We start from the raw sequence: 24876 nt of genomic DNA on the forward strand, positions 1-24876 counted from the left end.
AATTAAGTAAGAGTGAGCAAATGATGAAAAGATTTACAGATTTTGTTGCTATATGAGTTATGGATCCTTTTATTTACAGAAAACGTTAATACTCAAAGGAAAAAACTTTGACAGGGATTAGATTAAAGGATTAGATTCGGCCTGTATGACTTTCTTTTTTCTGCAGAACACAAAAGAAGATATTTTGAAAAATGTTGGTAACAGAACAGCACAGCCCCCCCCCCATTCACTTTTGTAACCAATGCAAGTGCACAAGGGGCTGTTAACAACGTTCTTCAAAATATCTTCTTTTGTGTTCTGCAGAAGGACAAAAGTTTCACAAAAGTGAATGATGACAGAATTTGCATTTTGAAGCCAGGACTAGGTTTTAGTTTAATTAGATCGTTTAAGTCGTTCTTTCAAACATGCCTAACAGAAAAAACATTGCTTGTGTGAATTTTGAAACAAAACTATGACACTCGTGTATTTTTTTAAAGACAGTGCAAGATGTTTCGTCAGTTTAGACAGCTCAAACATATATTATGGTCTAGGACTAGTCGTAAGCCCTGTACGGGAAACCAGCCTTAAGAGTTTAAGAAGGCTTCCTAGAAATAAATCTGCATAAATAAAGAAGAAATGGCAAAACAAGAATTGCAGAACATAAATACATAAATACTACATATGTTGAATAACTCAGTTGCTGTGCATTATGGTTGTAGGAGCTCCAGGCTCAGTTGACCCAACGGGGTGAGCAATACCATCGACTACTGGACAAGGGAGAGTCAATGCTGCTGGCCAGAGGAGGGGAGGACGCTGGACCCGGTACCACCCAGACCCAACAGAATCTGGCTCTGCTGCAGAACAAATGGGCCAGTCTTAATACCAAGATGGATGACAGGAGGGTAAGACAACCAACCGGTGGTTTCTACATCTTTGATCATGTTTGGAGTTTTAAAAAGCGTATATGAATTATGAATGCCTTCCTGTTGTAAAGCATTCTGTCTCTATCTCTCTATGAAGGCCAAACTGGAAGAAGCCGTCTCGCTGGCGACCGGGTTCCAGACCTCCCTGCAGGACACTATAAACTGGCTGACTCAAGCTGAACAGACACTTAACATGGCCCAGGCTCCCAGCCTCATTCTAGATACCGTACTCTTCCAGATAGATGAGCACAAGGTTGGAGAAGACGCTTTCCTTAAAATTGTAATCTAGATTGTGATGCATGATTAAATGTTCGTTGCTGTACGTTGTAGGTGTTTGTGAATGAGGTGAACACGCACAGAGAGCAGGTTCTGGCTCTGGAGAAAGCGGGATCTCAGCTGAGGTTCGCCAGTCTCAAACAGGATGTGGTTCTCATCAAAAACCTGCTTCTTAGCGTTCAGGCGCGCTGGGACAAACTGGTTCAGAGGTCTCTGGACAGAGGACGCCACCTGGATGAAGCACGCAAGAGGGCCAAGCAGGTACTGTTTACCTCTCCTTCTGTATTTCTCTGTCCATTCATTTCTCTTTCTGATGTTCTGTCGTCTGCTGTATAGTTTCACGAGGCCTGGAGGAAGCTGACAGACTGGTTGGAGGAGGCAGAGAGCAGACTGGACTCCGAGCTGGAAATCTCCAACGAGCCTGACAAGATTAAAGTACAGCTTGCGAAACATAAGGTACACGGCTTCTATCAAATTGCAGTTATGCTGTAAGTGTTCAGACTGGTGTCTTATGCCCTCTGTCTGTTCATCACGGTACTGCAGGAGTTCCAGAAGGCTCTTGGGTCCAAACAGCCGGTGTATGACACCACTGTGCGCTCTGGGAAGGCCATGAGAGATAAGGCCACGCTTCCCGCTGACACACAAAAACTGGACCACTTGTTGGGCGAGGTCCGTGACAAATGGGATACCGTGTGTGGAAAGAGTGTTGAGAGGTGAGGAAAGTCCAAACATTTGTTGCGTTTGGAATGCTTATGGGGATTTTGGTAATACAAAATGTTTTGACCTTCCTGCTTGTGTTTCAACAAATATTTTAAATCCAGGCAACACAAGTTGGAGGAGGCTCTGTTGTTCTCGGGTCAGTTTGCAGAGGCTCTCCAAGCTCTTGTAGATTGGTTGTATCGTGTGGAACCTCAGCTTGCAGAAGATCAGCCTGTCCATGGAGACCTGGACCTGGTCTCCAACCTCATGGACTCCCATAAAGTACGAAGTGTATTGGTGTCATTAATTTAGCCCTTGAGAAAAATTATTTTCTTGTTTTTCAGTATAAATATCTAAACCGTCTCAAGTAAATCTTGATTTAAGATTAAAATTAAGTGAGTCTTTGCTTGAAACAAGAAAAATATCTGCCAAAGATTTACGTAAGAACAATTAACTTTTATTTCTTGATCGAATTATGTTTATTTTTCTTCACTTGGAAATTCTTTCAATTTTTATTTAGATATTTAACATTTTGGATCATTGTGCTCCTCTAGTAAATGACTTAAGAATGTTTAGAGATTTGTATTAAAAAATGAAGTATTTGAAGTGTTGATCTTAAAAGTCTCGATTTAAGTATTTAAACAATTGAAATATTATAATATTATTGTTATCCTTTGTTTATTCTTCAGACCTTTCAAAAAGAGCTGGGCAAGAGGACCAGCAGTGTGCAGGCCTTGAAGCGTTCAGCGAGAGAGCTGATGGAGACGGGTCGCGACGATACCGCCTGGGTCAAAGTTCAGCTCCAGGAGCTCAGTAACCGCTGGGAAACAGTCTGTGCCCTGTCAGTCTCAAAACAAACCCGCCTCCAGCAGGCCTTCAAACAGGTACCTCACATCTAACCTATTCTTACATTATGAAAAAAAAAGATGTTGTGTTAATGTTTTTTCCTCTCTATATGTTTGTTTTGTAGGCAGAGGAGTTCCGCACAGCTGTCCAGATGTTGCTGGAGTGGCTGTCGGAGGCAGAGCAGACGCTGCGTTTCCGTGGCGTCCTGCCAGAGGAGGCGGAGACCCTGCAGGCGCTCCTGCACACGCACCGGGACTTCATGCAGACGGTTGAGGAGAAGAGGGTAGATGTCAATAAAGCTGCTGGCATGGGTGAGGTCATACTGGCTGTATGCCACCCTGACTGCATCACCACCATCAAACACTGGATCACCATCATCAGGGCACGCTTTGAAGAGGTACAGAGAAAGTCGTACCTGGGATTATGTAGCTTGATTGTTAAAATCACAAAGCTCTTTGAGTTTTATGTGTATTAGTATTTCTACCATTTTATAAAATAATTTGAGTTCAGTTAAAATATAAATTATGGTTGTGAATTATTATTGTCAATTAATGATCACGTAAGTGTTCATGTCTGGCATGAGCAGTCTATAAATTTAGAATAATCTCCAAATCCAGCGTTATATCCACATTTATATAACATCGATCACGGAAATGCTGTGGACAAACAGACACACCTAAACTTCAGTATCGCAAGAGTAACAAGCTTTACAGCCAATCTTGACGCAGTGCAGACAATCTTGACATAGCATGATACCCGATCTTTAAGATTATAAATTATAACTATACGTTTTATTTCCTTTTTTAATATTATAAACGAATAATATTTTTTGCCTATTTTGATATGTAAAGTGCAACATAATACTGCCAATGCCAATTATACTTGAACAGAACTATAAACTGTGAATATGTGTCAAATTAAAATATAATGGAATTATTCATTATTAATCAAATAATGCTTAAAATCTATTTATCAAAAATAAAATATATTTCTTTAGATACTTTTTAAAACTATTATTAAAATGGCATCCCATTCATCGTATTCTACAGGTGCTGACGTGGGCCAAACAGCATGAGCAGCGGCTGGAGACAGCTCTGACAGAATTACTCAACAATTCTACACTACTTGAGCAGCTGTTGTCATGGTTACAGTGGGCAGAGACCACACTGGTACAGCGTGACACTGAATCACTCCCGCAGGATATCCCTCAACTGAAGACACTAATCACAGAGCATCAGGTGAGCAGGATTCCTGCGTTTATCAACCGTCATGGGTCAGTCATAGAAATCTCTTGAATGAAAGTCACGTTGAAAAGACTAAGTGGTTTGGTTTTCTTCCATCAGATGTTCATGGAAGAGATGACACGGAAACAGCCGGATGTTGACAAAGTGACAAAGACGTATAAGAGGAAACCAGCAGAACATCCCAGCAGCCTGTCGGAGCGAAGGGGAACCCGTAAGAAGCTTTATTCCTAATGCATTCATGCATAACACTTTTATTATTATATAAAAATGACTAAAAACACCTAAGAATTAATATATGATTCTCTTCTCTTAGGAAAACATCAGCAACAGCAACAACAGCAGCACTCAGTTCAGGTAACCGGCGGCAACCCTCGCCTCACCCAGCTCTGCTCTCGCTGGCAACAAGTGTGGCTGCTGGCCCTCGATCGCCAACGCAAGCTCAACGATGCCCTCGACAGGCTAGAGGAGGTATTGCATTTATTTACAAGCACTGTACTTCAATCAAAAGTGATTTAATGATTTAAAATGGCATTATCTAAACAGTACAAACATTTCTTCAGCTTAAAGAGTTCGCCAACTTTGACTTTGACGTGTGGAGGAAGAAATACATGCGCTGGATGAACCACAAGAAGTCTCGCGTTATGGACTTCTTCAGACGCATCGACAAGGACCAGGATGGAAAGATCACCCGACAGGAGTTTATCGACGGCATCTTGGCATCAAGTACGCCCATGTGACAAAACCTTAAATTGTTGTGTAGTTATTTGTTGAGATTTTTAACACTTGTTTACATTTGTCACAGAATTTCCGACCAGTAGACTAGAGATGACCGCAGTTGCTGATATCTTCGACAGTGATTGTGATGGCTACATCGATTATTACGAGTTTGTGGCAGCTCTGCATCCCAACAAAGATGCTTACAGACCCACAACAGATGCTGATAAGATCGAGGATGAGGTACAAACTATAATAAGACAACGGAGCAATAATTGTTTCTTGGTGTGTTTAAATTAAATCCACATTTTCGTATCACAGGTCACAAGACAAGTGGCCCAGTGCAAGTGTGCCAAGAGGTTTCAAGTGGAGCAGATCGGAGAGAACAAGTACAGGGTGAGAATTTGGAGATAAATACACATGTGTGCAGGCAAAGAACAACAGTCATGCTAGAATTTATATTCATTTTTACAAGCATTTATATTGAGTTACAATGTCTCTCAACTTTGTTTAGATGTAATATGACAATCATAAAGGACATATGTGACCCTGGACCACAAAACCAGTCATAAATTGAGATTTATACATCATCTGAAAGCTGAACAAATAAACTTTCCATTGATACATGGTTGGTTAGGATAGGATATTTGGCAGAAATACAACTATTTAAAAATATAAAAATTAAGAAAATCATTTTTAAAGTTGTCCAGCAGAGGCGCTGTAGCAGGCTGAGGCTAAGCAAGCCTGAAACAGGTTTGTTTTAACGCTCTCTTTTGGCTTACCCCTGCAATGATGTTGTGGAGAGTAGATGAACCCCAAAGCAGACATTCTAAACATAACAAAGATACCAAACTTGAGTGGGTAATTCCCAAGGAGCGAGTGTAGGCGTGTTTCCAGACATTTTTTGGTGATTTCCCTGCTTCCACTCACAAAAATACTGTTTTGACATAAGTTTTGGAAATTTACAAAACATCTTCATGGAACATGAAATACTGTCTTGAATTACTCACTCTCTAGTTGTTCCAAACCTGTTCTTTGTTTGGTTGAACACAGAGAAAGATGTTTGAAGAATGCTTGTAACCAAACAGTTCTCGGTCACCATTGACTATGATAGTAGGAAAAATAACACTGGTAGTCTAAAGTGCCGCAGAACTGTTTCCCCACATTCTTCAAAATATCTTCTTTTGTGTTCAACAGAACAAGTAATTGTTCCTCCTATGGTAGTCAATGAGGGACAATAATTGTCTGTTTATAAGCATTCTTACAAATATATTTCTGTGTGTTCAACCAAACAAAGAAATGTATACAGATTTGGAACAAACCGAAAGTGAGTAAATGATAACAGAATATTCATTTTCGGGTGAAGTATCCCTTCAATATCCTAATGATTTTTGACATGAAAGAAAAATCGATAATTGTGACCCATACAATGTATTTTTGGCTATTGCTACAAATATAGCCGTGCTACTTATGACTGATTTTGTGGCTCAGGGACACATATGCATATCACTGCTTTATCATCACATCTTCTCATTCAGATCCTCACTGAGCTTGCAACTGTAATATCACCATCAACTCTAACCAACATTACATTCTGTACAAACATTCAGTGTGACCTTTCCATTTTGTGTGTTTATGTTTATGCAAATACCACTGTAACACTTCACATCAACATGAGAGTTACATGTTGTGTGCGCTTCCCACCGCCCAACTAATGATAGCCATAATTCCCACTGAGTGACGCTAAACATCATTATCCACTGGTTAATGATATTGACTGTTAACTAACTTGTTTCATTGCACAGGCTACGGATCCACGATGCTAACGCTGCATACTGTCTCCTCACTGCTTTACTACTTCACTCATTGTGTTTCTCAAACAGCTTTTTGGTCATCACCGTACTCTGCTAACAGCCACGAGTACTCATCCCCTCTCCATTTCCAAAATAGCTTTTTAAGAAAGGTGTTCCCAACTGAACAGGTCACGAATGAGATTATACATTAAACGTGTGTGTATTTGTTTTTCACTTGTTTTTCTTGTTCCTTCTTGTTTTCTTCCTTCCCCCATGTGTGCTGGACATGTAGTTCTTCCTTGGGAATCAGGTAAAGTTGACCGGTGTGTTTGTGACGTTTCCTCTGAAATCTGTTCCCATGAGCTCCCGCTGTGGCAGCTGATGTCTAGTCTATGGTGTCTGAGATGTAAATCAGTACTGACCGACACTGCATGGGCTTGCTAAGAGTTCCCTATGGACAGGCCACATTCCATTCTGAGATTTCTTCAGTCCCTTCCTGTAGTCCTAGTGGGCATTTCCTGTCTGGGAGACAAAAATTGCTGCACTGTCGCCAAATTATTAAACGCATGTACTGTTTATACGCACGCCTTCCAATCCCGGGGCAGATTTCAGAGGTTCTGGTTGTGTGCTGTGGTTTGGGATATGCTTGTTTTTATATGGTTTTGTTTTGATTTATAATCATTGAAATTTGTTATTTTAGGCTTTTTTGGTGGAGGAAAACTAACCAACGTCCGATTTCTTTACTTAGCAATAATAAACATTCAGCCTGAGCAATTCTTTGAAGCATTAAAGGACAAACATTCGGAGAATTGCAGTGGTGTGGTGTTTATTGTAAAGATGGGTTTTAGCCAAACAAGATTTAACATGAATCATGTTGGTTTTAATAAGTGTGGTTTGCAGCATGTTGCAGTGTGATTCTTTCTGATCTGCCTGATGGTTAATAATAATATTACTGCTGTATAATTGACTCATTTGAAAAGGTTCTTAAAGTGATAGTTCACAATAAATATCCTTTTCTTGGTTCCTTCTTGTTTCTGTTCAGTTTGGAGATTCGCAGCAGCTGCGTCTCGTGCGTATCCTACGCAGTACCGTCATGGTCCGGGTTGGAGGTGGGTGGATGGCGCTCGATGAGTTCCTGGTGAAGAACGACCCATGTAGAGGTAAGTCATGACACAACTCCCACAGTCTCACCGCAGAGAGAAACAACACAAACCAGGAAAAACCTAACACCTCGACAGACAATTCACAGACCGTTCAGAATCAAGCATTGTTGAATTCTTTTCGTTAACTTTCACTATTTTACCATTTCATACTGTGATGACTCTGTTCCAAAACCTAGTGTGCTTCCTTCATATGCAGTATTTTAAGACGTCATAGGTACACTACAGATCTTCTTGCTGTGCCACACAAATATGCTGCATCTTACGTAGGATGGCTTTGTATCCTTTGTGGAAAGAACAATCCCAGCAAGCATTGCTACACACTCTGGAAAAAGTCTAACTTTTGAGCGATAGTTCACCCACATATCAAAATTCTGCTTCATGCGATTCAAAACCTGTATGTCTCTTTCTTCTGTGGAACACAAAACAAGATATTTTGAGAAATGTCTTAGTGGTCTTTGTGTCCATATAATAAGTTGGAAGTTAATGGGGGCGGATGTTGTTTGGTTACCTAAATTTTTTAAATATCTTCTTTTGTGTTCTGCTGAAGACTAATAATCATAAAGGTTTAAAATGTAAATTGTGAGACAGAATTGTGAGACCGCTCACTAGGTTTTGGAACAAGTTTAAGTCTCCTCTCGGTACCCAATACAGTTCACCCTCATCTTTTATCACTCCCAAGACTTCCTTTACTCATTCCCATGATGGTCCATTTTTATATGCATGGCCTGTACATTTGGCACCTCCTATCTCTCTTGTTCTCTCTCTCTCTCTGTCATATTATTTTGATGTAATTTGTAGTGCATGAGGCATTTTCTCCCACCCCCTTTTTTCTCTGCCCCGCCCCTATCTCTCTTTCTCTCTCCCCAGTGCAACATCCTGGACTTAAATTCCTCCGCTCTGACTCCAGCAGCCTCATATCATCTCGTATAGGTTGGGTTTTTCTCTCTCCTTCTCGTTCAGATTTCCTTCTCCTTCCACTCGTTTTGTTTCTCTCTCTTTCGCTGCGTTTCACTCACACACTGTTTGGTTGGTCGTTGCTTCGCTGTGCTTTGCTGACCGTGACACTAAACTAACCAGGCCCCACCCTCACGCCTGGAGCTCGCTACGGACCAATTGCACAATGAGAACGGCGGCTTGGCCGTTTACATCCCTTCCTGCATTTTGATATTTATATGTGTTTATAGACCGTTTATTCCCTTGTGATGCAAGACAGGAGTCCTTAAAGGAAAACTCTTTCTCTCAGAAGGCGTGTGTTTGTTTGTATGTGGGTGTGTGTTTTCTCTTGGACTGTGTGTTTTCATGTTGTCTCTTGTGTCTCTTAGTGACAGTCACTCCTGGCTATTTCTGCTGCAGAGGTACCTCACTCTTCTTTCCCTCCTCCCCTCTTTCCTGTTTGACATCTGTCTGTCCGATTCATTCTCAGCCTCTAAACGCTCCAGCTTTGGATCCCTCCCATCATCGCTGTGTCCTTGTGTATGTGGGGTGTATGAGCGTGTGAGGACGATATGTGAGGTCTATGTGTCAGCTAGCATCATGCTAACCATTCAAACCAGACTTGGCCAAGCCTGGGTTTCATTTCTTTTCATGTGTGCCCTGGATGAAGATTTTAAATTAAAAAGCATACAGGACCCGGGTGTGGCCAGGCTTTGCGTTTCTAATATCGATTGAACCAACTCTTAAAGAGCAATTACTCATGGGGAATTGAATTACAGGCCCTGCGTGACTTGTGGGGAGGAAATTATACGGTGCGGCAGTTATCAACTTCACTCACGTACTTTGGTCTGATGGGAAAGTGTCTTGCAGTGTTGGGAAGCTACTTAAAATCCCACTTTTAAAATTAAAGATCCGGGAAATATCAAAAAATTTCTTATCCTTTTTTATGTTTATTTAATACGTTTTACAATTGTTTTATTGTAATCTGTTGTTGTATAAATATTTATACAATATTATTATATTTATTTTAATTATTAATCAATATTGCAATATGTCAATATTACAGCGCTACACGGATGACTCTTTTTGTAGGCGAACACAAAGGTTCATTTCGCACTGGTTCCCTTGACAAAAAATGGCAATAGGATCTTTCCATAGGCTTTGGTGTTATCGCAAAAAATAAGCTTGAGAAACCTATACATTTTGTTTGATAACAAGATAGTATTCATAAATGAACACAGCATTTATGAAATTTGGGCCCTGTTTCACAGACAAGGCATAAGGATAGTCACAGACTAAAAAGAATGTGTGACCTGTCTTATATATAACTTATATAATATCTTAAAATATATCATTGCCATTGTTTTGTCTTGAGATGCACACCAGTAATGTATTCTTCTTTGCCATTTTTCTAAAAGCGACATAAATATGTTAATTCAACTAAGGCAAAGTCTTTGCTTAAGCTAAGATGTGTCTGTGAAACCTTAATGTTGAAATACAAGAAATAAAAAGACATAAATAACAAACATGAGGATATAAACAGACTATACCACGGTCACTCGATTATATTCATAATACATTCCCTAAAAAGGAACTACTCGCTGAATAAATCTCCATCTACATTTTATTTACGTTTACATTTAGGCATTTGGCAGACGCTTTTATCCGAAGCGATTTACAAAGGATAATCCAATACATTTTACATAGGTATCTAGTTCTATGATTTTTTCCCATGTTGTATTCTTTGTTCAAATTTTATGTGTTATTTCCCGGACAACTTGCATTTCTAAGAGGTATTACGTCGAATAAAACGTGGATATATTTAGAGCTTTTGTTAACCACAGACTGCATTTCGGCCATTTAACAAAAACACATGTCAACAGGAAATTATTAAATAAAATATTTGTCAAACTGCCTCGGACAAAAAAATCACAAAGGAATTTATTAATCAAGTTTTGTAATGTAACTTTATAAGAAGTACAAGAGGAACGTCCCAAGCCACTGCTGCTAATGCACACAGCTAGCTCTCTCTCTCTCTCTCTCTCTCTCTCTCGCTCTCGCTCTCTCTCTGGCTGGTTGCTCTGTACATGTTGTGCAAGCACTGCTGCGTGTGCTCAGTATGTGTTATTCAGAATGCACCTTTGGAGGCTTGTGTTGGTTTTCAGTGTGTATGTTTGCCTAGCATATTCAGGCATGACCCCCAGGTGTCTGTTTATGCGTGTGCTCTTGTTTACATACAGGAAGCTGAGCTTTTTTTGAGTGAATTCCTATTTAAAAATGCTTGCCCTTCAACTTGCTTCACCGTTAAACCCCCTGCATTGTGTCCCACACACGCATCAACCACTTTCAAAGTGGATACAGCAGTTGGACAGAGGAAGCACTGACTCGCCTGACTGGTGTCCCTTTAGAGCTATCAGCTAATGTTGTTTTTCTTCTTGTCCCGTCCCTCTATCCTCATCTGCAGCCCGTGGACGTACCAACCTGGAGCTTCGGGAAAAGTTCATTCTTCCAGAGGGAGCCACGCAGGGTCTGGCGGCCTTCCGGTCCCGTGGGCGACGTTCCAAACCTTCGTCGCGCACAGCATCTCCCACCCGTTCGTCCTCATCGGCATCGCACAGCGCCCACAGCTGCGCCTCGCTGTCCTCCTCCCCTGCCACGCCCACAGCGTCTTCAAGGGTGAGTCAATACTGCAGGGCGAAACACACTGGTACTCCAGAAATGCAGATAAGTTAAACCCCACACACTGTTTTCTTAAAGACTGTCGCTAGTCTTTAAAGCGTATTGAGATCAGCATTGTTTGTCATGTCTTGTCTCTGGTGGATGGTTTCTCTGATTGTGTTATTTGTTATTGTGGGATCAAATGGGATCGCTGTTGTCTCTGCATGTCAGAATCATAATGCCATCTGTAAGATTTTTATTTGTTCTTTGTCTTTTTGTCCCTCTCCCTCCCTTGCCTGGAAAATGCGGCTTCCTCCACCTGTAAAAACACTTTGCTCTGCCATGCTGCGCTACTTCCCTATTACTTTACTCTTTTCCTGATTATTATCCTGGCTCTTTCCCAACGCTTCGCTTTTGCTCTCTTCCGCGTCCTTTATGCTGCCCCGTTTCCCAGTCCTCCCAATCCCAATCTCGTGGCTATGCCAAGCCCTGGCTGGCACACAGTAAAACTCCAACATCAACCAAGTGCCAGTCCTGCCCAGAGCACGGCCAGACCCCTGGGCATGAGGTAACGCACTGCCCTCTCCCCGTGCTCTAACACACTAACAGTAAAAAGAGCGCAGGCAGGCACAAACAGATAAACAGCAGACTGATCCAGGAACTGATGACTCACCATTCTCTGTTTAGATCCAGTGAGGTCTAAATATAGGAAGAGTTGGCTATGACAGTTTTCAGTCGTCCATATTACATGATGTAGAATGTAAACAAAGTAGATAAAGTTTTGTGTAGCTTCTGCAAAACAAAGTGCTGTAAACTAAATGATGACTTGTCTGTATTTGGTGTAGTATCTGTAGATAAACGACCGGTAGATGTTGTAGTTTAATAAACTCTCTGTGGTCTTTTATAGGGAGGCTCCGCGTCGAAGCTTAAGAGACCAACTTTACATTCCAGCCGTGGCTCCCTGACTGGTGAGAATGGTGGAGCCACACCTACCACTGCTAAACCTGGACGCTCCGGTACGAAATCTTTCCTCCAGGTCACACACTGCAGCTGAACAGAAAACAGAAATGTTGTAACAGTTATTACTTGCCGACCCTGGAAGTTCTGGATAGCAGTAATAAAATAATAGCAATAATTATTAGCCAATAAATAAATAAAAAGGAACAAATAAAGATGAAATCAATTTTTCATTTTATTAATAATATATTTAGTAACTAATACTAATAATCATTCATAAATGAAGAGGACATACAGTATGTTGATTGGTTATTAATTTATTTAGTGACTCTTATCATAATAATAATTCATAAAGAGGGAATATATTGTTTCTTTTATCATTAATTTATTAGGTGACTAATAAAAATAATAATTAATAAAGAGGAGATGCGTTTTTTGTTTTATAATTTTTTTATTTAGTGACTAATAATAATAAACATAAATACAGAGGAAATATATTGTTTATTTTATTATAAATGTATGTAGGGACTCCTTAACAGTAATTGTAATCATAATAATTCATAAACTAAAAATATATTGTTTATTTTATTAATACTTCATTTGGTTGCCTCTTCCACACTTAAAAATGTCCACATTGTGTTAAATGATTATCATCCATTAGCTTTAATGACTTTCTTCATCTTCAGACACTAAACGCACTCCGTCCTCTACGAGCGGCTCGGCCAGTCGAGCGGGAAGCCGCGCTGGAAGTCGAGCCAACAGCCGTAGAGGAAGCGACGCTTCTGACACTTCCGAGCTCATGGAGACCCGCTCAGCTTGCTCCGACACCTCAGACACCCCTCGCCGGCCTGGGGCCAAACCCTCCAAAATCCCCACCATCTCCAAGAAGACCCCAAGCCCTAAAACACCAGCTGGGAAGAAATGAAGTCTCCACACAAATCTACATGACTGAGGCGATAAACCAGCAGGAGAGAGACAACACCTTCCTTCTCTCGCCCTCCTAATACTTACCTTTGGAGGTAAATGAGATAGGACCAGACTCGAGCCCAAACCAAGACCGTCAGTTTGTCCACCTTCCCAATAAATACTTACAGAACCATAAATGCTGCCTTATTTGTGTCATACATCACGTCCTTAATCCGACTGACGTTTGGTTTTCTTGAATGTGCGATGGAGTTCGACATGAACTGACATATATGTAGTGCACACTAGAGGACAGAACAGACGGCTGTCACTTTTGCACTGGGGGTTTTCTCAACACTATGAATATGCAACCACCCTTCACAGACATGCATGATTGTGGTTTTCACTCCGGAGATTTTTTGGTTTGAGAAACACCCCCTCCATGTGTACGCTGATCACTCGGCCTCTCACCTGACTGCGTCTGCCACTTAAAACAAGAGGAAATCAAATGGAAAACATCCTCTTCAGAAGCGCTGCACTTGGGACATTTTGGACATTTGGTTAACATGGTGATACGAAGAGGAAATGAAGGGGTCTTCACGGGTCTCTTTCTGCTATTTTTAAGAGACCCCTTAAGCGCACAGCAGATATGTTTCACTTGCTTGCTTCGACTCTTCTCCAGCGTGTGCAACCCATGCACTTCTGCGGACACTTCTAATTGTGTGACATTTTATTTCTGTTCGGCTTGTTTGTTACAGACATCATGTTACAGTCCTTTTTTCCTCAGTATGCAAAAACATTTGTGAATGTTTGTTTCATGGTTAATTTATAATCCTCGTTTCTTTTCTAGAGTAAGAAACTGTATTTATTTGTGATTTGTAGTATCATCAACTCTGACTAGTATTAATACAACCGGAATCACGTTTTTTTAACCTTGTAAACATCTACTCCCGACATGAAGAATTTCTTTCTGATGTTAACTGACCAGGAAGCTTAATGATTTCAATGGTGGCCTTTTTGCCAGCGAATACACACTTCAAATGACGTCAAAAGTGGCTTCCTGCTTCTTTTGTGATAGAAGCGTACAGAGTAACGGATGACGGGGACGACCCTGTTAAACAGCGCTTTGAATTTTGTCTTGTCTTTGACAACCTGAAGCATATGAAACCTGAAGAAAGGTATTTTTATTTATTTATTGTGTCGGCGTGGAGGGGGGTGGTAAGGGATGTGAAAGGATCCACCTTTTGATTGTTACTTTTTTGACATGACTGAGAGAAAAATGGGTGCAATTATGTAAAAGTACAGAAGTTATGATTATAAAAACTTTTTTGTTCTCTTTTGTATTAAAATAATGCTTGCAGTCAAACTTTGTCTTTAATAATGTCAGTCTTTGTGCTGAGTGGTGTGTGTGTGCGTGTGTGCACAGGGATGCCACATCTAACAGGAAATGACACGGTAATTACAAGCAGTAGAGATAATGACACACCCCATTAAATCTTTGAAGGGGGGGAGACCTTTGTGTGTACGCGCAGTTTTTAACTCTTAGGATTTAGATCTCGTCATTCAGGCATTTAAAAAGAAGGTTTGAGCCATCACAGGAGCACCTTTTGTTTTTGGCGTGTGTGTAAGTCACCTGTGGTCTTCAGAGTGTGTTAAGTGTGTGTGTTTGTACTGGTCTCTGTGTATGTTTGGTGGTTAGATGGAGCGGATGGGGTTTGGGAAGGGTGGTGTTCCATCATCTCCTTTCTGCAGCTGTGTGTCTGTGTTTATATACAAATATTTAAACCCACTCACATCCTTTCCCACCGAACGCCATGCACATCATCGAGCCAAGAACTCTGGGCATCTCACATTTCTGCTATACGATTTCTGTGTTTTTATGCTACATTAATTGTATGTGTTTTTTCAAGGAACTATTAGAGCAATTGGCCTATTTGCACATGTTTTTGTGTTTTGTTTGATTTTAAACAAAATAGTAAACTGTGTAATGTTTGTTAAGTCTGTTAGCATTGTTTACATTTGTGGTAGTTTACAGAAATACAGTACACTGTGTATATAGCTTAAAAGGAATGATCTCCATCTTAAGATGCTTTGACCTTTTATAACGTGTTACTGATTCTTTAAATTGTGCTGGCAGATTCTTATGCATATATTTAATGTAGCATTTTATAATATGACAACCTAAAGTCTTAAAGTGATAATTCACCCAGAAACTAAAACTATTTGATTATTTACTCACCCTCTTGTCATTTCAAATATTATTTTTTTTGCAGAGCACAAAATAAGACATGAAGATACTTGAAAGAATGTTGGTAACAGATAACTGATGGTGCACATTGACTTGCATTGGTTTTGTGTACATCCTATAGTGAATGGATACCATCCATTTTTGGTTAGGAACCTTTTTCTAAATATATTTTTCTGTGTTCCGCAGTAGGACGGATGTCATAGGTTTGAAATGACTATATGGTGAGCACACCTTAACACAATTATTATACTTCGGTGAACTATCCCTCATACAAAATACAACGATTATGATGAATTATATGAAAAGGGTTCAAATGTATATCAAATGAAGCAAAGCACTGCGAGATCTAAAACAAAAACAAATCACAAAATACAAAGTGGGCAAGTATATAAAATAATAGATCATACAAAAAAGATGTCATATCCCAATCCCATGCCCCCTCTCTCATCTGTATTTTCCTCCTCAATCTCATAAACAACATAGGTCCAAAAATACAAAAAAAACAAGGATAAAATGACCCAAGAATCTTCAGAAAGTCAGTGAAACAATAATGATCTTGGCCACTTGAGTCTACCTCTTGGCTACTATTTAAAACGCAGAATACAAATATTTTTCATACGCCTGTAGATGTGAAACCTCAGTTCTATTCTGTGCACAACCTGGATCTTGGATCTTGATTCCAAACCACATGAGAATTGTCAGCAATTTGTGAAGTATGTGTACAAGATGAGACGGTTGATATTGTAGATTGAGACTGAGGTGAGAAGGTCTCTGGGAAGAGAGGGAGGAGACTTTGAAACACTCCCTCTCCGTGGTGCGTATCTTGAAGAGACCGAGATCGCCCGTGCTCAGATTATGCCTTCAACGCATTCAGCACACATGCTGAGGAAATCATAACTGTCAAATGCATTTCAACAGAACAGAGTTCTTGGATATTTATACTTGTTGGATTAGACCTTATTAAGCCTGCTACTGATGGATTACCGCAAGAATGTAATTTATCTTTCGGTTCTACTTAAATAGAGGATTGAATCATCTTGGAGTTACGAGTCAAATCTTTTCAAAAGGAGCCGAAGCAGGTGGTGCATTTGATCCGGAAACCTTTGAAGAGCTTGAACCTTTGAAGGCTGATGGCTGTGAGGCCTTTGGTTTGTATTTATTGGAACTAAAGACTTTAATTTCACGTTCTGACTGTGCTCATTTAACATATACTCTTCAGCTGTGAGATCATCTATGACAAAAGTAATCGACAAGGACACCTGTTTGTTTTCTCTTCAAGTTTCGAAAACATTGTTTGAGCTCCATGAGCCGTCTATTGATAAGGAGAGAAAGACAGGATTGGCTAGTGACATCATGAGTAATGCTTGTTAAGAGTAGATCTTAGTAGTAAACAATGACCGCTTTAACTTCTCGTGTTACTCAAAGTTGAATTTTTAGACAAGCGTTTAAAGCGCAAACAACTTTAAGGACTGGACAGATCTCTACAGAAGAAAAAGTAAGGTAAGACGGCAGCAATGGAACAGAACTCTTCAAACCACAGTGCCACACCACTGGACAAACATGAGACTGAGTTTTTACCGTCGTACCGCAGCAGAGGGAGGAACGCGAACTGTGGCAACGGTGGCAGAATCCAAAGCCGACAGCGGCTTTTCCCTCTGGCTGTCTTCCTCCCTCTCTGCGCTCTGCTGTGCATTTGGGGTCAGGTGGAAGGGGTTGCACATTCCAGCTTCCGTAGGCTGAGCGGTCGGGAAAAGAAGGAGATGCAGAAGGAGATTTTGTCTCTTCTAGGGCTGCCCGGGCGACCGAGACCACACCCACCCCTCCGCCCTCCTTCTTCTGCCCCACTTTTTATGCTGGACCTTTACCATGCCGTGTCATCTGATGATGATGATGGACCAGGCTTGGGGTTTAGTCCAGAGGTTGTCAGCCACGCCGCACTGCCCACCTTAAGCACACACACGCCGCCCCTTGGCACGGTGGTCAGTGAGGCAGATACAGTTATGAGTTTTGTCAACTTGGGTAAGTGACAGCTGGCTGGGGTTTAATATACTTTGGCAGCGCTATGACTTAAACCAACAAATGTAAATGCAAACAATCCAGTGGCCCTGAGAAGTATACCGCACTTAAATGCACAGAGGATGTTTGTTTGAATATCAGAGGTAACAAGAGAAGACCATTTAAAAACATTAAAGAAATGTTGAAACAAGGACATTTCTTTCATGATTTTACTCATTTCAAACCGGTATGGCTTTCTTTCTTCTGGAGAACATAAAAGAAGATATTTTGAAGAGTGTTGATAACCAAACAACATTACACCGCATTGACTTCCATTGTATGGACACAAAACTACTGAGACATTTCTTAAAATATCTTTTGTGTCTCACAGAAGAGAATGCATACAGGTTTTGAATATGCCTCAGTTATGAATGTTATATGTCATTCAGTAACTTTAATATTTGCTACTGGTTCTGGAACAGTGTTATAATGAGAGAGATGGACAAAGTGATTCACTGAGACCTGGTATCACATCTCTTCTCCTTTCAGTCCAAGCACAGATGATTGTTATCTGTTACGAAACAAATAACAGTTAAACATCCCATTTAAAATGATTGCTTCTTTCTCCATGTATTTCCTGCCCTGGTATCACTGGTCAGTATCAACCCTTTTTTTACGTGACTAATGAGGCTACAAGGACATGAATGTTACCTCCCTTGAAGTATACATCAAGTTCACGAATTACCCCCCCAAGCAGTTTCAAACTTTTATAAATATATTTTTTCTGGTGAACACAAAGATATTTGGAAGAATGTTAGCAACTGACATTTCTGGGACATCGTTGACTACCATAGTAAGAAAGATCACTATGGTAGTCCAAAGTGCCCCATAACTGTTTGCTTCCCTACATTCTTCAAAGTATCTTCTTTTGTCAATAAAATGATACAATAATTGTTCCTGCTATGGTAGTCAATGATGTCCCAGAAATGTCAGTTGCTTACATCATTCCAAATATCAACCTTTGTGTTCATCAGAACAAAGAAATGAATGCAGGTGCAGAGTGAGTAAATGATAACAGAATTATTATTTTGGGATGGAGTATCCCTTCAACCAAAGTTTAAGTAGGCCTATAGTATTAAGTATATTTTATGTAGTAAGTCCTATTTTTGGAAGTATAACACCATGTCTAGACCAGACACGACCGGCGTGACACGACAAAAGACATTAGAAACGCACTAGAACACATTATAATTTAAAATTTTGTCCACACTGGATGCGCCTGACATGTCTAGTGTAAACCGTTGCTGTAGTTTTGCAGCAGGTTTGTCAGTAACTTACTGTAGATTTAATTACTTTCCTACTAGTACTGTTTTTAATTGTAGTTCAACTTTACTGTAACCAAAATTAAAACACTTTGACTTTTGAGATTCAAAATGAGCAAGAAGAGACGCTGCAATAATTACATTCTTCCTAAGCAGTTTTTGTTTTGTATTTTTAATAAAAATATTTGAAACTTCCTAAATCATGATACATTACAAGAAAAGTGACCTTAGATATTTAGTCTTATATATAATTTGTGAATTTATGTTTAAAATAAATTTGTAAATTAAATCTACAGTAAGTTACTGGCAAAACTACAGCAGTGTTTTACAGTGTATGTTTTAATACTTGGGACTAAAGAAATACTTTCAAGGGTAAACTGTGTAACAGTAGTATCCTGAACATAGTTTACGACAAAGTAGACTGAAAGCACACTTCTTTTTCCGTTTTTAGTGCTATTCCTATACTCCTTATACTCTACTTAAATAAACTTTGTAAGGGCTGAAATATGCAGTGTTGAGGAAATGGAGGACCTGAAATAATAAATTGACTTTTCAGTCAATTGAAAAAGAACCATAAGCCATATCAGGGACCAAAAAATCTTGTGAGATGGGAAAACACTTGGTTGTGAGTGTAAGTGTATTGCCACCAGTGTTGGGTAAGTTACTCTAAAAAAGTAATTAATTACTAGTAACTAATTACTTAACTACATCAACCTTGATTAGAATTGATTCAAGGATAGACATGAAACGGCTTATTTAATTCATTTCAATAAATAATAAATCACTGCATAAATGATTCTTATTAACTGACCAAAGTATACAAATGTGAGAAGGATACATTAAAGCACACCTTTTAAAGTTATGCTTATCATTTTAATGTCATTTTCAATATTGAATATATAACACCGTATTTAGTTCAACTACATCAAAAGTAGCTGTAATTAAATTATAGAAAAAATAAGAGTAATCCAATACTATTGAATATGTAATGAGTTACTAGTAATTCATTACTTTTTCAGAGTAACTTGCCCAGCACTGATTGCTACTATAGAGTTTTCTAGCTAACCCAACAGTAACTAGTCACTTAGAAAACCTAAGCACAGCCTGGACCACAGCACCCTAGCAACTGTATAGCAATATACAAAAACCTCCCAGAACACCTTAGCAACCACCCTGAACACCATGTATCGGCAGATTTTACCACCATGTAGTTTTACATACTCCACTCCTGCCAATTGTCTTAAACACTAGTGTTTTCCATTTCTCTGGTTGGTTCTAAATGTGAATCCTGATTTTGGGGAATTTACAAAGCCCGGTCCACCTCACGCAGACCGTGTGATGTTGTGTTGTGGGCACACAGCTGTGTGGAATTACAGGCCCCACTGAAAGGAAGAGAAATAAGATGAAGTGGATGAAAATACTATTGGCTACTCCTCTAAAAATACAACGCTGGACTGTTATTAGTGGTTGCGTGCAGGGCTGCAGTCAGAGTCGCAGTGCCTGTAATTACTCTACTGCAGGGCCATGACTGCGGCCTCTTTATGTTCCTCCATCTTCTCGTGTCAATCAACCCTCAAAGGCATCATCTTAAAGGGATAGTTCGCCCAAAAATGACAATTCTGTCATCATTTACTAGCCCTCTTAACTTTCCAAACATGTATGACTTTCTTTCTTCCGCAGAACACAAAAGAAGATATTTTGAAGAATGTTGGTAACCAAACAGCGGTGTTACCCGTTTACTTCTATTGTATGGACAAAACCAATGCAAGCCAGTGGGTACCGCCGTTGTTCAGTGACCAACATTCTTTAAAATTGTGTTCTGCAGAACAAAGTAGGTCGTACAGGTTCGAACTCAGAAGGGGATTTTCATCACACGTTGATTTTCTGTCTGATTCACTTTCTAATGTCTGTCTTCATCTCTGACCACAGTGGAGCAGGAGAAGGATTTACTCCAGCCTCGCCCTTATTGGAAAGAGTTCCGCTTCGATCTGACTCCGCTTCCTCAGGGAGAGACGGTTACCGCCGCTGAATTTCGTATCTATAAATCTCTTCCTGTGGGGTGGCGTGCAAATCGCACTCTTCATATCTCTGTCTATGAAATTCAGAGGGAGAAACGATACAGGTCAATACAAAGATATTACTTGTGACTTATATTACTAAAATATTCATATTTAGAAAATGCATGTATATACCCTTATGATTACTCTCAGCACTGTTACCAGTTAACACATTGATAATGATTTGGGTTACGGTGAGATTAAAGAATTTTCTTTCAATTATAAACATCTTAAAGGTATTGCTTGATTTTGATGTTGGTTTTGACAGGGAGCCCGAGTTAGTACTGTTGGACATGCAGTCTGTGCCCACAGGTCAGGAAGGCTGGTTAGCATTTGATGTGACTTCTGCGAGCAATCGCTGGCTTCTCAATCCTCGAAGCAACCTTGGTATCCGTCTTTATGTGGAAACCGAGGAAGGTGAGCTATTTCGATATCCAGCTCCGGTACTTATTGGCTTATTGTTTCCCAGGAAAAAGATTCACCACGATGGCCAACCAAACAAGTTTTACTGTATTTAACTTGGCAAATATTGATTGATACCAAGGTTATCTTCTGCTATTATAGTTGTGATCCCATGATAATTAGTAATGATTTAAAGGAACAGTTCACCCGAAAAGGAAAATTTGCACATTTGTTATGATAAACACAGAGAAAGATTTTTGAAAGAATTCTTGTGACCACACAGTTCTGGGCCACCATTGACTAGAAGACTTTGCTTTATAAATATCTTTGTTCTGAAGAACACAAAATATATTTTGAAGAATGTAGGAAATAAAACAGAAAAGAACTGTTTGGTTGCAAGCATTCATACAGATGTCTTGTTCTCTGTGTTCATCAGAACAAAAAATGTATTCTGATTTGGAACAACTTGAGGTGTGTAAATGATGACTGCATTTTTATATTTGGGTGAACTGTCCATTTAAAGTTTTCCAAAAGGTATTTGAGCAGTTACCATAGCAAAAGTGGAAAATTTGAGGCAATTTTTTCCAGTTCGCCTCACTTTAAGTGGTGCAATATTTTTCATAGCTAAACGGTTTTGATCTTTTTTCACAGACCGCTCATTGTCTGCCGGGTGGGTGGGTCTGGTTGGCCGTCGAGGGCCACGCTCTAAGCAGCCCTTCATGGTGACGTTTTTCAGAGCAAGTCAAGCCCCCTGCCGCCCACCTCGCGCTGTTAGACACAACAATCCTCGCAAGAAAAAGCCAAAGCATGACCTGCCACACCCCAACAGACCCGGCATATTTGGTGAGCCACAATAACAAGTTTACGAAGGCATATTGTGCTTTAAAGGAGCATATAAAATGATCTGGCCTCTGATCTTACACATTCCAGACCAAAATCATGCCAGCAGTGGACGCCTGGCCTGTAAAAAACATGAACTCTACGTCAGCTTCAGTGATCTTGGTTGGAGGGTAAGTTATAGACATTTGTTTCACTATGACATTTTGGGATGTTGCATTTGAATGAATAATTAGAGGAATTCACTGACGTCATTTCATTGTTTCTATTAAAAGCAAATTGCTTTTTGACTACATTTAAAAAGTTTTTTTTTTTTTTCCAGGATTGGGTTTTGGCCCCTCCAGGATACTCGGCATATTACTGTGATGGTGAATGTGACTATCCTTTGAGTTCCTGCATGAATGCCACAAACCATGCCACAATCCAGGCTCTGGTACACAATTTGTGCTTAGACTATTTGTATTAAACACCCAGAACCACTTTCAGATCTGTCCAAAATATGAATTATCCCATATATTATGATGAATTGGTTGATAATAGGTCATCTGTACTGACTCATTATCTTTTCAGGTTCATCTTTTAAAGCCAAATGAAGTGCCTAAGGCCTGCTGTGCTCCAACCAAACTCAGCCCCATCTCTGTGCTCTTCTATGATGACAACAACAACGTCATTCTCAAAAAACATCGAAATATGGTAGTTAAGCACTGTGGCTGCTTATAACTCCCGTACAGTATTGCTCGTTCATTCAAGTTAAAAAATCTTTGAAGTACCATTTGTGATGTAAAAAGTAATTTTTAGCCACAAACAAGTGCCCTAATCTAAAATCTTTTCTGATGGTATATAGGCATCATTGTATGCATGAAAGTTATGCTGTGTACATGCAATTTATCCAATTAGAATTAAAATACATGTTGCTTTTTCATAACAGAAGGTGCTATAATATATTAAATAATAGGTATTATAGCTATGCCTGGCACATTCTTTGGATTGCCTTTCGATGTGCAATTGTTTATCACTGGTAATCTTATGTAACACTTCAAGCAAAACAAAATTGATGACAAATACTGACTATATGCATACACATTTATTGAAAACTTTAGAAAAAAATGTACCAAAAGTGTGTCCTGACTCATCAGTCTATTAGAACAAGAGTATTTGTGTCACATCTGCAATCCTTTCAAGCATGTTTCATAATACAATTCATGCCAATCCTGCTCATTACTATTATAATACACACAGTGGTGCACCTTTTCATTTTGGCTCACGGTTAAAAGATAAAGGCATACAGAGGCATTTTCTGATAACTTCTCAAAAGTATGGTGGATAGCGCCTAATCATATTTAAATAAAAATCTAACTTTACAGGGACAACATCAACATGGGAAAATATGTTTTGAATAAATATGCCGAGTTACAGCTCATGACAATGAGACTGTTAGGTCACACAGCACATTTGGAATAGGTGGAAGCAATATGCACATATAAAAATAAACGAGCGAGTGCTGGTGAGAGTCCTTCCTAAAATCTCCTTGTCATTGTATCCACACCTGGGTCCAGGGTTACTGTTTGTGGAATACAGTCGAGTCAGTTGGCTGAAGCCATGCCGTTTCTTCCCCCGGGGTCTGAAAAATAGGACCATTATTATGAAATATCTAAATCACAGTAACAAAGAGATACGCATATTTGTAATGCTCACAATTTCTACATTTGATAATCACAATTCTATTGGACTTACCCCTGTTTTGGGTCCATGTTTGTTTCTTGTGTCTCTTAAGCTTGCACGTCTTCCAATTCTGGAGGCATAGGAGACTTTGGATGTTTGCTTTCGAAATGCTGTTTAAACGTCTTGGGGTCTGGCATCTGTGTCTATAAAATGTGCAATAAAGCATGTTAATAGTGGCTCAAGCTAACTTGCAATTCTGCTCCCATTGCTTTTTAAAGTAATATATTTTAATACCGCTGAAGTCACATCTTTCTAGGAACATCTCAAGCTTAAACAAGACTGACACATGGCAGTCTCACCCTGCAGACAGGACATGTGTGGACAAGTGCTGCTTTAGCCGCCGTCTTCTGATCTGCTCCTTGAGATTTCTTCTTCTCAGCTGCTTTCTTTGCGTTCTTCTGTTGAGACTGTTTCTTCTGCTGCCCACGAGCCATGGCCTTCTCTAAACAACATATGGATACAAATGTAGTTACTCAACAAGTGTCGATTCAGACAAGGAGACCGAATAACAAAGATCTGAACTATACACGTTTTAATGAAGCCTAAGCGGATACTTTTCGACTAAAACAACTGTTTCAAAGAGAATAATAATAGTAGGATTGAGTTTATAGCAGAGTGAGATCGAAATTGTCAAGATGTAAGGCAGTCGGTAGCGACCATTTTAAACGTTTCCAGCTAAATTGGTTTAAGCTGCAACGTTAAACACATATTCAGTTACTTTAACTATAAACACAAATAATTTTAATGGGCAAAAAAATGAAAACAAAGAGAGCGCGAAGACCACATGAGCTCTTCCTCATCCGGCGACACAACGCTGTTCTTAAAACTCTCTCTAAACCGTGTAATTATCATACGAAGAGTGACCTGACATAGAAAGAACAAGGATTTTGACCACAGACCCATTCAAACCAACACAAACATAAAAATAAACGACATTTAGAGACAATACCTCGGCGTTACGACACTGTAGGAAGTGAATCCCTATGACGCAGATGAACAACGTCCGCTAACGACGCCGCTTAAAAAATAAAGGTTTTTCAAAATTAATTTAACAAAAAATAGTACATAAGGTGTAACAGTTTGAAGTTCCAACCTGTGTGTGAGGAATACTTTAAAATAAAACAATGTAAATATCTTGTATGTAAATGAAAATGTCTGTGATGTGATCATATTGACATTTTTCTAAAGCTTTTACGTTCTTTTAT

At 39.6% G+C, this 24876-nt stretch overlaps 3 protein-coding genes across 7 annotated transcripts in view; 2 read left to right on the forward strand and 1 right to left on the reverse strand.

Annotated features, from left to right (window-relative positions):
* Nucleotides 1–14448, forward strand: part of macf1a (microtubule actin crosslinking factor 1a) — a 140516-nt gene extending 126068 nt beyond the window's left edge. For all 4 annotated transcript variants that reach the window (XM_079484509.1, XM_079484510.1, XM_079484512.1 and 1 more), the window contains 21 exons: nucleotides 699–881; nucleotides 1000–1155; nucleotides 1233–1439; nucleotides 1515–1634; nucleotides 1722–1891; nucleotides 2000–2159; nucleotides 2567–2761; nucleotides 2848–3120; nucleotides 3773–3961; nucleotides 4067–4178; nucleotides 4281–4435; nucleotides 4528–4690; nucleotides 4770–4924; nucleotides 5003–5077; nucleotides 6767–6784; nucleotides 7517–7634; nucleotides 8505–8567; nucleotides 11035–11246; nucleotides 11683–11796; nucleotides 12136–12244; nucleotides 12872–14448. In XM_079484509.1, the coding sequence (XP_079340635.1) occupies nucleotides 699–881; nucleotides 1000–1155; nucleotides 1233–1439; nucleotides 1515–1634; nucleotides 1722–1891; nucleotides 2000–2159; nucleotides 2567–2761; nucleotides 2848–3120; nucleotides 3773–3961; nucleotides 4067–4178; nucleotides 4281–4435; nucleotides 4528–4690; nucleotides 4770–4924; nucleotides 5003–5077; nucleotides 6767–6784; nucleotides 7517–7634; nucleotides 8505–8567; nucleotides 11035–11246; nucleotides 11683–11796; nucleotides 12136–12244; nucleotides 12872–13110 (3186 nt within the window). In that variant the 3' untranslated portion in view covers nucleotides 13111–14448. The remainder of the gene's footprint in view (nucleotides 1–698; nucleotides 882–999; nucleotides 1156–1232; nucleotides 1440–1514; nucleotides 1635–1721; nucleotides 1892–1999; nucleotides 2160–2566; nucleotides 2762–2847; nucleotides 3121–3772; nucleotides 3962–4066; nucleotides 4179–4280; nucleotides 4436–4527; nucleotides 4691–4769; nucleotides 4925–5002; nucleotides 5078–6766; nucleotides 6785–7516; nucleotides 7635–8504; nucleotides 8568–11034; nucleotides 11247–11682; nucleotides 11797–12135; nucleotides 12245–12871) is intronic.
* Nucleotides 14449–16180: 1732 nt separating this feature from the next.
* On the forward strand, nucleotides 16181–23466 carry bmp8a (bone morphogenetic protein 8a). The gene is made up of 7 exons (XM_079484916.1): nucleotides 16181–17355; nucleotides 20583–20775; nucleotides 20979–21127; nucleotides 21764–21955; nucleotides 22043–22122; nucleotides 22272–22382; nucleotides 22520–23466. The coding sequence occupies exons 1-7, from the start codon at nucleotides 16851–16853 to the stop codon at nucleotides 22667–22669; spliced, it is 1380 nt and encodes a 459-aa protein (XP_079341042.1). The 5' UTR covers nucleotides 16181–16850; the 3' UTR covers nucleotides 22670–23466.
* LOC306910379 (zinc finger protein 706) lies at nucleotides 23016–24663 on the reverse strand. 2 transcript variants are annotated; one of them, XM_079484917.1, is made up of 4 exons: nucleotides 24621–24663; nucleotides 23971–24113; nucleotides 23684–23814; nucleotides 23016–23570 (listed from the first exon to the last, which is right to left on the reverse strand). In XM_079484917.1, the coding sequence occupies exons 2-3, from the start codon at nucleotides 24103–24105 to the stop codon at nucleotides 23719–23721; spliced, it is 231 nt and encodes a 76-aa protein (XP_079341043.1). In that variant the 5' UTR covers nucleotides 24106–24113; nucleotides 24621–24663; the 3' UTR covers nucleotides 23016–23570; nucleotides 23684–23718. The 2 variants fall into 2 exon arrangements, with proteins under 2 accessions (XP_079341043.1, XP_079341044.1); XM_079484918.1 differs by lacking the exon at nucleotides 24621–24663 and having other exon boundaries at nucleotides 23971–24251.
* Between the last annotated feature and the right edge of the window lie 213 nt (nucleotides 24664–24876).

The sequence above is a fragment of the Barbatula barbatula genome (assembly GCF_947034865.1).
Source record: "Barbatula barbatula genome assembly, chromosome: 21".
Taxonomy (NCBI): domain Eukaryota; kingdom Metazoa; phylum Chordata; class Actinopteri; order Cypriniformes; family Nemacheilidae; genus Barbatula; species Barbatula barbatula.